We start from the raw sequence: 17,046 nt of genomic DNA, 5'->3' as shown, positions 1-17,046 counted from the left end.
TGGCACCTGCATTGATGGGAGGGGAGGAGGTGGCACCTGCATTGATGGGAGGGGAGGAGGTGGCACCTGGATTGATGGGAGGGGAGGAGGTGGCACCTGCATTGATGGGAGGGGAGGAGGTGGCACCTGGATTGATGGGGGTAGGAGGTGGCACCTGGATTGATGGGGGTAGGAGGTGGCACCTGGATTGATGGGAGGGGAGGAGGTGGCACCTGGATTGATGGGGGGAGGAGGTGGCACCTGCATTGATGGGAGAGGAGGAGGTGGCACCTGGATTGATGGGGGTAGGAGGTGGCACCTGGATTGATGGGGGGAGGAGGTGGCACCTGGATTGATGGGGGGAGGGAGGAGGAGGCACCTGCATTGATGGGAGGGGAGGAGGTGGCACCTGGATTGATGGGGGTAGGAGGTGGCACCTGGATTGATGGGGGTAGGAGGTGGCACCTGGATTGATGGGGGGAGGAGGTGGCACCTGGATTGATGGGGGGAGGAGGTGGCACCTGGATTGATGGGGGGAGGGAGGAGGAGGCACCTGTGTTGATGGGAAGGTGGGGAGGCTGACTCTTCCAGGCAGAAGATCCAGTTTGAGCAAAGCCTGGAGGAGAGAAACTACAGCGTCGCTTTCAGAAACCGTATAAAAAGGCTTTCACACAACACACTCACACAGGCATAAATCAAAACAGGTGTGCACCGTAAATAGACAGTTTTTGTCAGTTATATCTTAGTAAAGCTGAAAAAAAGAAAAAAGCCTGCAGTAGCACAAATAGTGTCCTTGTGTGGTATTAAAAAGGCTCTTTCCTTAAGTGAAGGTTTGTTGGCGCGTTGCCACATCATCTGCGGTTTTACCGTCATACCCAGCACACTGGGTTTCCGTGTGTTTATGCTCAGAGGGCATGAAATGGCTCATGCTGCAACACAGGTGAGTGGGTGGCCAGCCCGGCACTTAGTTCTGCGCAAGGGTCGCCACCCCTGCTGTCCCCGCACCTGGGGTCGCCACACCTGGGGTCGCCGCACCTGTGGTCCTCGCACCCACGGGCATCGCACCTGGGGTCGCCACACCTGGGGATCCTTGCACCTGCGGTCCTCGCACCAGCGGGCACCGCACCTGGGGATCTCCTCACCTGGGGATCCCCGCACCTGCGGTCCTCGCACCCGCGGGCGCCGCACCCGGGGTCGCCACACCTGGGGATCCCCGCACCTGGAGTCTCCGCACCTGGGGACCCCGCACCTGGGGACCCCGCACCTGGGGGCCCCGCACCTGGGGGCCCCGCGGTGAGGTCGAGGCCCCGACGCCCGCGGCGGCCGTCTCCCCGCGGTCGCGCCCCGCCTACATTTCCCCGCGCTCGCGTCTCCCATCTGCAGCGGCGCGCACCCGCAATCCCCGTCTCCCACAGACGGGCCTGGCTACGGGGCCGGGGACCGGGCGGAAGGAGGTCTGGGGCCAAAAGGCAGCCCGGGGGCGGCGGGGCCCGCAAACGCACAGCAGCCGCCGCGCGCGCGCCCTTTCCTCCCGGACCGCGGGACTCGGCTGTGGCGAAACCCCGACCCGGCGCCGACCTTCGGACAGCCCAGAACCGCGTTGCCAAGGCGACCCCTCGCGGCGGGGCGGGGCGTCCGGCCGGGCCGCCCCTCGCGCCGTCGCGCGCTCTCACGCGTCCCCGCCCCCCGGCGCGCTTCGGCGCCCGCCACTGGCCGGACGCGCGGGTCTCACTATCCTCACTCCATCCGCGCAGCCAATGGCTGCGGCCGCCTGGGATCCGCTCCCGCTAGTCACGCGAGGCCGGCAGACGCACAGACCAATCGCTGCGCCGGGAAGGCGGGGCCGGAGCCCTCTCAGGCCAATAGCGGCAGGAGGCGCCGGCCACGCCCCCCGGCCCCACTCCGAGCCGGGCGAGGCAGGTTCCGAGGCACCTGGCGGGGCTGGGTCTCCGCGGCCGCAGTCGCCTCGGGGCCGGACAGGTGTGTGCGCGGGCCGGGCGGCGGGGCCGCGGTGCGGGCGAGGTCTCCGGTGCGGGGACTGCGTTCGCTTTGCGGGGCCGCCGCGTCGGGCGGGCCGGGCGGGAGGCGGGAGGCGGGCTGGGCGCGGGCGGCGGCCGGCCCCTGCGGGGTGCGAGGCCGCTGCGGGCGGCGCCGGAGAGGGCGAGGGTCTGGCGGGCTCGCGCGGCTTCCCCCGGGAGGGCAGGCCCCGGCGGGCGGCTGCGGCCGTCTCTGCGCTCGTCCGCGGGCGGCGTTGCGGGCGGGCAGGGGCGCGGGCGCGGCGCAGCCCAGGCCGCCGGACCCCGCGCTGGACGCGGGCGGAGCGCGGGGCGCGCACCCTCCTGCCCGGCCGGCTCGCGGTTCTCGGCGTTGCGGTCTCCCGCAGCCGCACTTCCGCGCCGCGCCCCGCGGGTCCGCCCCGAGCGGGCGCCGGGGTGCGAGGAGGAGGAGGAAGCTCCCTCCTGGAGACCCGGCCCCGCCGCCTCGGTTCCCTCCGTGGCGGCCGCCGGGTTGGCGGGAGTGTGCCCGTCGCGCCCTCGTTCCTGCCGAGCACCCCGAGCACGCCGCCGGAGTCTGCAGGCCGGGCGGAGCTTGCGGCGCGCTCGGGCAGCAGAGGCCTAGAACATTCCGTGTGGGGCGCGGGGGGGGGGGGTGCAGCTCGCCCCGCTGGGCAGTACGGCAGGGAGGGCGTCGGGCAGAGGTGTAGGCGCAGTCGCAAGCCTGTGCACGGTGCGGAGTGCCTCTGTGCTTCAGGTGGGGCGGCAGGTGGGGGTGGCAGGTGGGGTGGCAGGTGGGGGTGGCAGGTGGGGGTGGCAGGTGGGGTGGCAGGTGGGGGTGGAAGGTGGGGGTGGCAGGTGGGGTGGCAGGTGGGGGTGGCAGGTGGGGGTGGCAGGTGGGGTGGCAGGTGGGGTCTTGCACGGTCAGACCCTGGAGTGCAGGGCGAGGGTCAGGGAGAGAGGTGGTGCATGTCAGCGTGTTTCAGAAGCAGAAGATAGTTGAGACCACCCAGGGCAATCTGGAGTAGTAAGAAGGGACGGAGGCAGGCATCACCGGGAACTTCCCAGCCTCGGTCCTCGAGTGGTCCTTTCCCGAAAGCTGAACCAGACACACTGAGTCAGAAAGTGCCACGTCCTTGCTCCTCTTCTGGTTGAGTCTGTGGGCTGTGGTTCCTCTGCTCAGAACACCTCCCTCCCCACGTCCCCTGTCCACTGTGTTTTAATCTGGTCACCTCCCCTCCTGTTCCAGGGCTCAGTGTGCACAGTGTCTTCCCCCGTTATTGTTCTTACCATGTAATTTTATGATGCTTTGCGCACTTCTTGGTGTCCTCACTAGACTTTTTTGTAGAGTCAAGGATGAAGGCAGCCACTAGCCTAAGGACGGCACATCCTAAGCACAGGTTAAGTATTTGTCAGTGAATACACGTGCATCCCAAGAACCAAGGAAAAAGAGTAACTCAAGGAGAGAAGTATCAGATCTTCCAGACTGGCCAAGTAAAATAACTCCAGAGAGTGCCTGTTGGATTTAGCAGGTAGGAGATCCTCAGTGCTTTTAGTAAGAGTAAGTTCAGAGCAGTGAATAGAGTAGAAAGAAGATTGCAGTTGCTACAGAACAAATGGGAAAGAAAAAATGAAGGTAGCTCATGTAGAATACTCTTCAGGAGGTGAGGGTAAACCGTAAGAATTATTCTCCTTGTGGTATTTATTGAGTGTTGTTTGCTTTTGGTTATGGTATAGTATGATGGATGAGCACCCCCCACTTAGCATTTGTGTGGCTTTGGGAAAGCTACTTCATCTTTCCAAACCTCAGTTTTTTATTTATAAGATGGGGATAATAAAAGTAGCTACCTTATGAAGGTGTGGTATGTAGAGTACGTGTAGCATGCTTAAAACACGCAGTTCCTGCCAGGTGGAAAGTGCCCGATAACTGTCACGTTCTTGTAGCTGCTACATGCAGGGTCCTGTGCTGAGCATGTTACCCAACTGCATCATCTCTTGGACTCCTGGCAGGGACTGTTGTTGCTGTTTACTTTTGCACGTCATAGAACTGGGTCCCAGAGAGGTTATGTAATTTGTTCAGGGCCACATGGCTAATAAGTGGTGTTGGTTCAACATTGTCAGACTTGGTGATCACCTCAAGAAACACGAGGATTGGGATGGTTGTCTTATTTTGCAACCTGGAAGATCAGCGACTTCGTCCTGGTGTGGGTGGGGAGCTAGGTTGCAGATGGTCCAGTGAGTGGCGTGAGTGCAAGCTAAGCAGCCTTGATGCGGAGGTCTTCTTTGAGAAAGAGGCTGGTTGGTTCACAGAGAGAAAGGAGATGGTGGCTTGCTCGGGAGAGACCATAAAGGTTAGGAAAGTGGTCCGTGAGAAAGGAAGGCTTTAGACTCAAGGGGATGGACGGTGGAGAGGGATGAGGGAAGGTGAGAAAAAGGGTATGTGACGGGCAGTTCTTGGTGAGGTAAGATGAGGGCACAGGAAGGCCAGTTAGTCACTCTAAGAGGCGAGGGCGGGTGAGCACAGAGACATTCTGAGGTTGGACTGGCACGGGATGGAGCCCTGTGTGGTCGCTGTGGTGTGAGCCACTGAGAATGAGCAGGGCAGAGCAATGAGGACGAGCAGTGAATTCAGAGGCTTGAAGAAGTTGGCTGAGCTTCTCAGCATCTCCTGTCTAGAATGGGATAAAAGGTCAACGCAGGAAGTGGGGAGCATTCTAAGCACCATTAAGAACTCTTCTGAGGCTTTAAAAGGTCTGTTTTTACAGTGGTCCATCATAATTCATAAATTAGAAACAGCAGTGAACATTTTTAGGAAAGTGACATTCTCAGTAAGTTTCCCTGTTTTTGTTTTTTTGTTTTTTGATTAATGACCTATTAGGCTTATTTATTATATAAGTAGAACATGCTCATTAAAAAATTTTACGTTGTACAGGAGGTATAATGTAGGAAGTAAGATTTCCTCCTCTCTTCTGTTACACTCCCCCCCCCTAAATTGTTCTCTGATCTGTTTGTGTGTCTCTGTATGTACATGTGCATATAAGTGCATAGATAAAATATATGCCCTTTTTACAAAAGCGTAAGTGAGGCTCTTGTTATACTTACTATTCTGTGACTTGTTATTTGGAATAACACTGTGTCTTAGACATCTTTCTAAGTAGAACATACAGATCCTCCTCATTCTTGTAACTGGCTGTGTAGTTTATGGAAGGACTTAACAGAATTAATTTAACTCATCTCATTGATGGACTTACTTGTTTTGTTTTTATTCTTTTCTCTTTGTTTTTGTTATAAGCAACGCTTCCTTCTGTCTTAGCATGTCTGTCCCTTGAATGGGAGAAGTGCTGGGTCAAAGGATGTATTCATTTTGAATTGTGATAGATGTTGCTAATTTTTTCTCAAATGATAAACTACTGATCATTTATCCCCCCACCAACAATGCATGATCATGCCTGTTTCCTCACACCGGTAGCACTGGACACCTATTAAATTTTTAGCGATTTGCCACTCAGGCAAGAAGTATCTGGTTTAGGGCACATTTCCTCATTTGGGTGAAGTTAAGATTCTTACTTGTTTAGGGACCATTTGCCTTTATTTTTCTGTGAATTGCTTGCGAATGAATGGCCTTTGTCACTTTTCTCTTGGATTTTGTCTTTTTCTAAAGCACACTTTTTAGCCCTTTGTTATAAGATGTTGGAAATATTTTTCCCAGTTTGTCATTTTATGTTTGACTTTGTTTATGGTTGTCTTTTTATTCCCTGGTTAGAAGTATTTAGTTTTATGCAGTCATATTTGGCAGGCTTTTTCTTTATAGGTTCTTTTGGTTATAAGTGAAACTTTTAAACCCCAAATTCATTTAAATTATTCATAGTTCATTTAAATTATTAATATAAGTTTTTCCATGGAGGCCACACTGGAAATCTCTTTAGAGATAGCTCAAAATTTATTTTATACTGCTCTTTTAGATACTGCTCTTAAAAATAACGTGGTTTTTAAAGGGTTATCTGCAAATGGAGATGGTGATGCTATCCAGTAGATTTCTTTTTTAATCATGTGGAACCTGAGAAATTGGCAGTCCTTTAGTGATTATCATTTTTAAAATGATCAGAAGATGCATCTTTAAAACTGTATTGTTTTTTGAAGCTCATTTTTAAGCTTATATATTTATTTATTTTACAGAATTATAAAGGCTGTCTGCAGAGACTTGGAAAATGGCAACAAATGAAAGTGTCAGCATCTTTAGTTCAGCGTTCTTGGCCGTGGAGTATGTAGATTCACTTTTACCTGAGAATCCTCTGCAAGAACCATTTAAAAATGCTTGGAACTATCTGTTGGATAATTACACCAAGTTCCAGTTTGCAACATGGGGATCTCTTATAGTTCATGAAGTCGTTTATTTCTTGTTCTGTTTACCTGGATTTTTATTTCAATTTATACCTTACATGAGAAAGTATAAAATTCAAAAGGTGAGTATGAGGGACTAGAAATGCAATATTATCATTAGAGTTGTTGAAGATTTTGAAAGTAAATATAGCTTTGTTTTAAGAGACTCTAAATCAGTGATGCCCAAGAGAAATATGACGCCACATATATAATTTTTAATTTTCCAGTAGAATATGTAGAAAAGGTAACAAGAAATAGGAAAATTAATTTTCATAATTTTATCTAACTCAATAAATGTAAACTATTATTGCAATAAGTATTCAAAATAAAAAATGCTTAATGGGATAATTTGTATTCTTATACTAAGTCTTCACAATCCAGTGTGTATTTTATATTACTTTTTAGCTCATCTCAATTTGGACTAACCACGTTTAATGTGTTCATGTTCTGTCCTGAATGTCTTGCAACTGTATTTCCTTTAGAACCCGTGGCCCCGATCTCCCCTGTCGAGCCATAGAGCTCTCATGGGGCAGGTGAGAAGGGCTGCTCCTCTTCTTTCCCGCCCCTCGACGAAATGCATGGGTTGTGCAGATACTCTGGGTGGCCACGCTCGTCACTAGGGCTTATTTTCGGGGTGGAGCTTCTATTGCGCAAATGCTTACAAACCCTGCTAGGGCTTATTTTCGGGGAAACACGGTATGTGGTAGGCTGTCGTGCAGCATTCGTACCCTCCCACATAAGGGATGCTGCTGCTCCCAGCTTCTGTGCATCTGCTTCACTGCTCCGTGTCTCTCAGGAGCGCGCCATGTGCGTGACAAGGGGGCCGCTGCTGCCGCTGCCGTGTGGGCGGCCAGCTCCACGCAGTTCTAGGGAGGGATCTGGACTGGCTTATCAGAGACACGTGATTTCTCAGTGCTTGGCAAACCCATGATAGTTTCTAGTGCTTACTGTTCACTTTTCCAAAAAGTTATGTCTTACTAAAACCCAGGGACTCAGAGTCCCCGTCGAAAGGAGACACTTGGAGCGTGTTTGTCCGTGGAAAGTAGTTTGCGTTCACTCGGCACATGCAGTCGCCCTCTGAGTCCACGGGCCCCATGTCCGCGGGTTCCACGGACATGGGGCCCATGTCCACCGTTCAAACAGTTGATTGAACGTTGTGGTTCCTGCAGCTGCATAGGTGTCACAGGCTAGCAGGGAAATTAAAAGTCTATGAAACATAGTTTCTATGGGAAACAGTACCTTTGCCAACCCAAGCCTGGGTCTTCCGTTTATTTGACTGGAGGGTTGAAGGGGTGGAGTGAGAGAATGCTCGGAGTAGAACTGCCAAGACAGTTGTTAAATTATCTTGCCAATCCCCTTGTTTTATTGTGGAGGACACTGGCCTGTAAGATCACAGAGTGAGTTAACAGGTACCGGCTGCCCTGGTGTTAGAGCCAGGTCCCTGGGTCGGTTCTCAGTCAGTGCTGCTCCTGTTTTTGTCAAGAAGGTAACTCCTGAAGAATTTTGAGAACAGAACTGGATCTAGAGACGGAGGTTTCAGTTAGTCCAAGTTCGCTGATAACTGCCCGTGTGATCCTGGGCCGAGCGGTTGACCTCTTTGAGCATCTGCCGATGAGCACTTCTCGTACTTTGAATACTGTGGTTCAGTTAAAAGAGTTTTGTTGGCAAATTTCTGAATTTTTAAGTTATGACATTTAAAACAATAACTAGTAGTATCACCATCATTTTGTAAAACCCAAAGCACTTTTTCTTGTCTGAGCGAAGCTCTGTCACTTGAATAAATTAAGTTTTTGATTTGATAATGGCTTACTAAGCAAATTGGTATCCTGATGAGAATTTATGAACATCTCAGTATATTGACCCCATTTTTCTCATTTTGACTTGAATCTGTGAACTTCATCATCAGGGCACGTCTCTGTAGTTCTCAGCTCAGGGACTTTATAATTCTGTCATTGTATATGAACAAAACCACACATTTCTTGGAATGAATCTCGCCGAGTACCTGGAAGCACCAATTCACCTGCGTAGTAAATACTTCTGATGCTACCCATACTTCTTCAATACCTAGGTACACCCAGCTGGGACCCTAGCATAACACGTTTCCTCTCTGTACCTCTGGTACAAGAGGTGCATGATGGAAGGCAGCAAAGACCAGAGTCTTCGTTCTGTTGCGTCTCTCTGGTTTGTTTAAGAGTGTCAGGGCTGGGTGTGTCTGTTAACAGTTTTCTCACCTGGTTAAAGTAGGGACAGTGGTTGTCAAGAAATTAGAAGGCGAGGATTTCTGAGCTGTAGTTACTACAACATAAAATTAACAGTTGAATTAAGGCCCGTATAAACATTAGAGGAAAAACTAGGAATCTGCTCAGAGTTGTCAAGCTAAAATACAATCGCAGAGGCTAATACTAACTGCTGTGTTTTTTCTCCATAGGATAAACCAGAAACGCTGGAAGGCCAGTGGAAATGTTTTAAAGTACTTCTCTTTAATCACTTCTGTATTCAGCTGCCATTGATTTGTGGAACCTATTATTTTACAGAGTATTTCAATATTCCTTATGATTGGGAAAGGATGCCAAGATGGTATGTAGATAAAGTGTTGATTTTTTATTCAGTCATGAATATTATCCAATTAGGTTATGCTTAATGTTTAACTTTTTTGTTATTTGGTTAATGTTTTCAACTTTGGGAGTAAATAAATAGTAGAAAAGTAAACCATAATAGAAACTTAAAATGTTCACATTTTCATATCTTTCTTTATTTTAATGTAATATTTTATTGGAAGGTGAGTTTCTAGCATCGTAAGTTTCCATAACATCCTTGCTAGGAAAAAAATGTTACATTTGAAGTCTAAAAGGAATGAAAAATATGAAATGGTTCGGGGGTTTATAAAAACCATGTGCGTATAAATACCAGTATGCATGTGAATATGCGCGCGCACGGAGGCGTGTGTCATTTAGCTCGTGACTCAGAAGGGACGCCTCTTGAGAAATGCGTTGTTCAGTGACTTTGCCGTTGTGCAGACGTCACAGGGTGTGCTCGCACAAACCTGGGTTGTCTAGTCTACGGACCCGTGCAGTGTGTTACTGAACTGAATACTGTACTGTAGGCACTTGTAACACAATGGTAATTATTTGTGTATATAAGTATAGAAAAGCTACAGTAAAAATACAGTATTATAGTCTTGAGACCACTGTCGTATATGCGGTTTGTCGTTGGCTAAGATGTCATTCATGTGGCACACGACTATATATATATATTTGTTTATATGGACAAAAATTTTATTTTATTAGATATATTTAACCGGAGTGCAAATATTTGCATTCAAATAATATTTGGGTTCTACTTCCTGTGCCTGATATGCCTGAATATAGATATTCCAATATATAGATGCAGTCCGTGTGTATTCAACATATAAAAGAGGCTGGGAACAGTGGCTCATGCCTATAATCCTAGCTCTCTGGGAGGCTGAGGCAGGAGGATCGCTGGAGCTCAGGAGTTCGAGACCAGCCTGAGCAAGAGCGAGACCCTGCCTCTACTAAAAATAGAAAGATTAGCCAGGTATCGTGGTGCCTGCCTGTAGGTCCAGCTACTCAGGAGGCTGAGGCAGGAGGATTGCTTGAGCCCAGGAGTTTGGGGTTGCTGTGAGCTAGGCTGACGCCACTGCACTTTAGCCAGGGTTGACAGACTGAGACTGTCTCAAAAAAAATAAAAGAGCTTCTGTGTAGTGTGTTTGTTTGTATTTTTTTTTTTTTTTTTTTGCCCATTGCACTTAAATTGTATCTTCTTGTGGAAAAAATGATCATTTTGTTATTGCTAATGTTAGTTTAAGTCTTTCATCAATATTCTTTTCCTAGAAGTGTTGGATTGTGTTTCTTATTTCTGATTTTATACATGTGGATTTTTGTCAAAATGAAATAGAATTGGTATAGCAGTTGGTCTCTTCACCCTTATTTCAGGTTATATCATGTAGCTGTATCTCGTAGTTTTGAGACTTTATTGATCAGTATGTTCAATTAGGTCAAGCTGGCTTTTGGTTTTATGTAATGTCTCCAGCAGTGATCCCAAGTAAAGTCTATATTGTTTTAAATAAAAGTCATTTCATACACATCGTAGTATTTTTATCTTAAAGGTACATGCTTTTGGTGAGATGCTTTGGCTGTGCAGTCATTGAGGACACCTGGCACTATTTCCTGCACAGACTCCTGCACCACAAGAGAATATATAAGTACATCCACAAGATTCACCACGAGTTTCAGGTATGTTAGAAATATATTTAATTATTTGTTTCTATTAGAGGCAAAATGTCTCTTTTTATGGCCTGAGCATTTTAAAAAAATTATCAGTGATGTTCATTTCTTTTTCCTTTTGCATGAGTAAGAACATCACGCACACGCACACGCACACCAGCTCTGCAAATTTCCTATAGTATCTAAATTCATGACAAGTCGAGACCCAAAAGAAAAACGCGACATGGACGTGCAGTAGTCGAGACTCTCATCCTTGTGGCCAGAATGCTCTGCCACGGGCTCAGCCAGATACTGGGCACTTTGACAGTGGCCAGAGTAATGTTGAGGTCATTTTGGTGAGATCCCCAAATGATAAACCTTTAATATCTAAACTTATACAACAACTTTTAACTTAGTTTAACACATTTTTATCACATTGCTGACTCCCACACAGACTGGTTTTTATGACACCTGCTTTGATGTGGCTTTGTCAGTGGGCTGCGTTGCGGGTTCCGCATTGATCGTTACTGCCGGGTGTGCTGAACCAAGCGTCCCTTTCTTGGCAAAACAAAGTAAATGTCTAAATAAAAATTAGAGTTCAAGACAATTATTAAATGCTTTTATCTTAAACTATCAAAGACAGTTAATAAGATTTTATATCCTTAGACCTTTTGATGTTTAGTAGGAACAAAAAGATACTTTTATTGAGAATTGCTACTACTATTTATATGTGTACATAGCTAGATATATTATTGTTACGTATAGAAACAATATGATTTTGTGAAATAGGTGCATAAATAGATGTATTATTCCGGTTCTCCAGAGAGAAGCAGAGCCAATAGAGTGTAGATTAATAATAGTCAGAGAGAGATTTATTTTGAGCAGTTGGCTAGTGCATTTGTTGGGGCTGTCAAGTCTGAAATCTGTAGGGCCATCTGCAGGCTGGAAATTCAGGTAAGAGCTGTTGTTTCCGTCTTGAGAATTCCTTCTTAAGAAACCTTGGTCTTTACCCGTAAGGCCTTTAACTGGTTAGTTGAGGCCCACCCTCCTTGTGAAGTGTGGTCTGCTCAGAGCTGGTTGGGTACCATAGCCCTACCACGCCAACACGTGAAATGAACCGTCACAACATGCTAAGGGATTTCTATCCATTGCTCTAGGCTCCATTTGGGATGGAAGCTGAGTACGCACATCCTTTGGAAACTCTGATCCTTGGAGCTGGATTTTTCATTGGAATCGTGCTTCTGTGTGATCACGTAATTCTTCTCTGGGCATGGGTGACCATTCGTTTGATGGAAACTATTGATGTCCACAGGTGAGTGATGGTTTCTGTTCAGGTGTGAGGTTGCATAAGATATCTTCATTTTGATGGTCATGAGGTTAGCTGTATTTCTGAGTAGACTAATAGGAGAAGTCAATCTTTTTAACGTTATAAGAAAACAGAAGTACATCATAATTGGATAAAAAATAGTTACTCTATTCTGTTATTTTCATAGTGATGATGTGTTATTTGGACAAATAAAATAAATATTTAGGGGCAGCAATTTCTTTTTTTTTTTCCTGAAATAAACCTAAACCTAACTGGTATCTGAAGAAATGTTGAAACATTCACCGAGTAAGACGATTTCAGTCCTGACTGTAGCGTGAGGAAGCCCTGGCGGGGTAGGAATCTGCCCGTGACACGTGCGAGTTGCAGACGCTCCTTGTGTTCACTGGAGGTTGTTCTGTGTACATTGTTTATAACGGACATCTTCAAATGCGTGTTCTAATTCCTGCTACTTAAAAATTACATGCTCATTGTAGTTTGACTTTGGACTTGTTACTAGACCCAAATTCTAAGAATTATTTCTAAACTAGTAAAGTATCAAAGGTAATGAACACTGTGGTCTGGGGTGGAGAATGTTCTCGGACAGAAAGATTGTAAGGGACGCCCCTTTCATTCTTTGCTTCCACTGCTCCTCCTCCCTCCCTCCCTCCTCCCTCCCTCCCTCCCTCTCTCCCTCCCTCCCTCCTCCCTCCCCCCTCCCTCCCTCTCTCCCTCCCTCCCTCCCTGTCTCTCTCCCTCCCTCCCTCTCTCTCTCCCTCCCCCCTCCCTCCCTCTCTCCCCCCTCCCTCCCTGTCTCTCTCCCTCCCTCCCTCTCTCCCTCCCTCCCTCCTCCCTCCCCCCTCCCTCCCTCTCTCCTTCCCTCCCTCCCTCCCTCTCTCCCCCCTCCCTCCCTGTCTCTCTCCCTCCCTCCCTCTCTCTCTCCCTTCCCCCTTCCTCCCTCTCTCCCCCCTCCCTCCCTGTCTCTCTCCCTCCCTCCCTCTCTCCCTCCCTCCCTCCTCCCTCCCCCCTCCCTCCCTCTCTCCCTCCCCCCTCTCCCCTCCCTCCCTCTCTCCCTCCCTCCCTCTCTCCCTCCCTCCCTCCTCCCTCCCCCCTCCCTCCCTTTCTCCCTCCCTCCTCCCTCTCCCCTCCCTCCCTCTCTCCCTCCCTCCCCCCTCCCTCCCTCCCTCCCCCCTCCCTCCCTCTCTCTCTCCCTCTCTCCCCCCTCCCTCCCTCCCTCTCTCCCTCCCTCTTCCCTCCCCCCTCCCTCCCTCCTCCCTCCCTCCCTCTCTCTCTCCCTCGCTCCCCTCTCCCTCCCTCCCTCCCTCCTCCCTTCCCCCTCCCTCCCTCTCTCCCTCCCCCCCCTTCCTCCCTCCCTCTCTCCCTCCCTCCCTCCCCCCAGTCCCCCAAGAGCAGCAGGAGGGGCTGGGTGGTCCAGACTGTGTAGCTGTGGACATCTGGTTTTAGACAGGTAGTTGGAAGTAAAGGAGGATCTCTAAATGGGACTCTGTCTTGAAATCGCTTATGTTTTCCCAGCTACTGAAAAGCACACTAATATTTTGATTAATTGTGGTACATTTAAATTCAGCTGGTCATTGCCTAAAAAATAAAAGAAGTTGTTATACAAGTGTTCTTGGGTCTGACTTTTTTTTTTTGAGACAGAGTCTCGCTCTGTTGCCCGGGCTACAGTGCCGTGGCATCAGCCTAGCTCACAGCAACCTCAAACTCCTGGGCTCCAGCGAGCCTCCTGCCTCAGCCTCCTGAGTAGCTGGGGCTACAGGCATGCGCCACCATGCCCGGCTCATTTTTTACATATATATTTTTAGTTGTCCAGAGAATTTCTATTTTTTTAGTAGAGACGGGGTCTCGCTCTTGCTCAGGCTGGTTTCAAACTCCTGACCTTGAGTGATCCACCCACCTCAGCCTCCCAGAGTGCTAGGGTTACAGGTGTGAGCCACCATGCCCAGCCAGGGTCTGACTTTTTTAGCGCTTGATACCAATTTCACGTAACTTACTCTAAAAGACACACTTAGTATTATGGGCTTGCTTTGCAGCTGTTACAGACTCTCTTGCAAACCTCCTTTAAAACTTAAAAGAAAAATAATTCTTGAAAAATCTGTGTTTTAAAAATGTGTTACTGTAACCACTCTTTTCCATCCCCTCGTGTATATAACATAATTTTCATAGATCTTTCAAGATATTTTTTTTTAAATATTCTTAAAAGTAGTTTCTAGAACACGCACCCTTTTACCTTACGTAAGCTTACCTTACGTAAGCTTTTACCTTTTATAAACATCTCAGAAATGTGATTTAGGCAGAGTATTGTTTTAATTAGTTAACAAGCACTGACTTCAGGAGCGTTTGTCGTTTCTGTTGCAGCGGCTACGACATCCCGCTGAACCCCCTCCACCTCATCCCCTGCTACGCGGGCGCGCGGCACCACGACTTCCACCACATGAACTTCGTGGGGAACTACGCGTCCACCTTCACCTGGTGGGACAGGCTCTTTGGAACGGATTCTCAGTTTAAGGCCTACAGTGAAAAGATGAGGAAGTTTGAGAAGAAGACGGAATAAACGTCTCACGTATGCCTTCCGGAGACGCTTGTTTTCCTGAAGCGAAGCTGGCGGCCGCGCTGCCTCTGGGGACCAGGAACCGTGTGTCTTGCTGCTGAGCGACAGAAGGACATTAGCAACCGTTGATCATCCTCCTAGTGGGGAGCTTTTCTGCTTCACACACATGAGTTCTGTACATGTAGAAATAAATCCGTATATTTTTAAGTAGTTCTTTCCTGAGGAAGTCTTAGAGGCTGTGTTGCTAAGCTGACAGAAACGTTTTCAGTGATGGAACAAGTGGCTTTTCCACAGAAAAATATGGTTTCTGTGGTTTTTCCCAGTAATACTGAAGTTGACTTTGGTCTTTGGGTCTTTAGATGATACTGGTCATTTCAGAAAAGTATTAATAGTGATGTTGGCATCATCTTTAACTTTAAACCTTCTTAAGAATTTGCCTAAATATCAAACTTTCATGGATTGAACCACGTCAGTGGATGGCGTGGGAGGCTGAGCTGCCCGGTCAGGAGCAGCCATGCCGAAAACCTCCCCCGTGGCCAGAGCCGTCCGGCTGGGCGATTCTGTCCTTGGAAGTCCTTTGCGATTGCATTTAGCACAGAGCATTTCTTAACTAACAAAGATGGAATATTTGACTCTAAGGTTTTTCAGGTTACTTGAATTTTTAAAAAAATTAAGGAGCTTTATTTCTGCTATTTACCCTTTCATTTTTGTATATCAAGTTTGCATTTACCTAAAGCTGTATCTTAAAACTCTGTGAACTGACTGGCTGTATTTGCACTTTGACCTATTGAAATAAATGTGATTTTTGTCTGATTATCTGGTTTATTTTTAAAAGGAAAAATGTAGAAATCATTACGTTATTAAGTTTTGTAATAAATGGAATAGTTCTATTTTTAAGTTCTTCATTTGTTAACCTGTTTCCTGGCAGTTTCGACATATATTTATCAGGCTTATCTATTGTGGGAAATCCTATTGACCTAGTGAAATGGCAGATATTGAAGTAGCTCTTTGCTTGGTTCAGGAAATACATATTCTGTACAGATGGAAGAATAGAGCTCAACTTTTTTTTTTATTATTATTTCAGCATATTACAGGGGTACAAACGTTTAGGTTACACATATTGCCTTTGCCCCACCCGAGTCAAAGCTTCAAGCATGTCCATCCCCCAGATGATGTGCATTGCCCCCAATAGGTGTGAATACACCATCCCCTTCCCCCTCCCACCTGTGCGACATCTGATGAAAGTTAATTACTATATGTGCATTTAAGTGTTGGTCAGTTAATATCAGTTTGATGGTGAGTACATGTGGTGCTTCTTTTGCTATTCTTGTGGTACTTCACTTAGTAGAATGGGCTTCAGCTCTATCCATGATAATTCAAGAGGTGCTAGATCACCGTTGTTTTTTGTGGCTGAGTAGAACTTCATGGTATACATATACCATATTTTATTAATCTCGTGTATTGGTGGGAACTTGGGTTGTTTCCACATCTTTGCAACTGGGAATTGTGCTGCTGTACACATTCTGTGCAGATGTCTTTTTTATAGAATGTCTTTTGTTTTTTAGGGGCGTAGATGCCCAGTAGTGGGATTGCTGGATCAAATGGTAGATTTACTTTTAGCTCTTTAAAGTTATCTCCATATTACTTCCCACAGAGGTTGAACTAGTTTGCAGTCCCACCAGCAGTGTATGAGTGTTCCTATCTCTCCGCATCCACACCAGCATTTATTATTTTGGGATAAAGGCCATTCTCTCTGGAGATAAGTGATATCTTATGATTTTGATTTGCATTTCCCTGATGATTAGAGATGTTAAGCATCTTTTCATGTGTTTGTTGGCCATTAGTCTATCTTCTTTTAAAATTTTTCTGTTCATTTCCTTTGCCCACTTTTTGATAGGGTTGTTTAATATTTTTTCTTGCTGATTTTCCTGAGTTCTATATAGATTCTAGCTATCAGCCCTTTATTGGATGTGCAGCATGTGAATATTTTCTCCCATTCTGTAGGCTGTTTGCTCTCCTGATAGTTATCTTGGCTGGGCAGAAGTTTTTTAATTTGATCAGGTCCCATTTATCTTTATTGTTGCTATGATTGCCTTTGGGTCTCTTCATAATTTCTTTGCCTAGGCCAATGTCTATAAGAGTACTCCCAACATTTTATTCTAGAATTCTTATAGTTTCATGCCTTAGATTTAAGTCTGTTATCCACCCTGAGTTGATTTTTTGGTCATGATAGATTATTTATTTATTTTGATAAGCACCTGAATTCGGTTTGCTAGGATTTTTTTGAGAATTTTTGAATCTATATTCATAAGAGATATTGGTTTGTAGTTTTCTTTTTTGTTGCATCCTTTCCTGGTTTGGGTATCAGGGTGATGTTGGCTTCATGAGATGTGTTGGGGAGGATTCCTTCCTTCGGGATGTTGTGAAATAATTTCTGCAGAATAGGCACCCGTTCTTTGTAGATCTGGTAAAATTCAGGTGTGAAACCATCTGGTCTGAGACTCTTCTTTTTAGGAAGGTTCTTTATTGCTGCTTCAATTTCGGTACTTTCACATATTGGTCTGTTCAGGAATTCTAGTTCTTCCTGGTTGAGCCTAG

General features: G+C 47.1%; 1 protein-coding gene across 2 annotated transcripts; it reads left to right on the top strand.

Annotated features, from left to right (window-relative positions):
- The first annotated feature begins 1,841 nt into the window (after window positions 1-1,841).
- MSMO1 (methylsterol monooxygenase 1) lies at window positions 1,842-15,262 on the top strand. Of its 2 annotated transcripts, XM_012770585.3 has the most exons (7): window positions 1,862-1,959; window positions 3,322-3,505; window positions 6,150-6,436; window positions 8,782-8,930; window positions 10,480-10,606; window positions 11,734-11,888; window positions 14,256-15,262. In XM_012770585.3, the coding sequence occupies exons 3-7, from the start codon at window positions 6,182-6,184 to the stop codon at window positions 14,449-14,451; spliced, it is 882 nt and encodes a 293-aa protein (XP_012626039.1). In that variant the 5' UTR covers window positions 1,862-1,959; window positions 3,322-3,505; window positions 6,150-6,181; the 3' UTR covers window positions 14,452-15,262. The 2 variants fall into 2 exon arrangements, with proteins under 2 accessions (XP_012626038.1, XP_012626039.1); XM_012770584.3 differs by lacking the exon at window positions 3,322-3,505 and having other exon boundaries at window positions 1,842-1,959.
- The last annotated feature ends 1,784 nt before the right edge of the window (window positions 15,263-17,046 follow it).

The sequence above is a fragment of the Microcebus murinus genome, chromosome 15 (genome assembly GCF_040939455.1).
Source record: "Microcebus murinus isolate Inina chromosome 15, M.murinus_Inina_mat1.0, whole genome shotgun sequence".
Taxonomy (NCBI): Eukaryota; Metazoa; Chordata; class Mammalia; order Primates; family Cheirogaleidae; genus Microcebus; species Microcebus murinus.
Note: the sequence above shows the minus strand (reverse complement) of the source record. Positions and strands in the feature narration are given on the sequence as shown.

Excerpts from the sequence above, each read along its gene's own strand:
- MSMO1 (XM_012770584.3), top strand. The coding sequence starts at position 6,182 with ATGGCAACAAATGAAAGTGTCAGCATCTTTAGTTCAGCGTTCTTGGCC. Across the intron at positions 6,437-8,781 it reads GAAAGTATAAAATTCAAAAG|GATAAACCAGAAACGCTGGA; the intron begins GTGAGTATGAGG and ends TTTTCTCCATAG. Across the intron at positions 8,931-10,479 it reads TGGGAAAGGATGCCAAGATG|GTACATGCTTTTGGTGAGAT; the intron begins GTATGTAGATAA and ends TTTATCTTAAAG.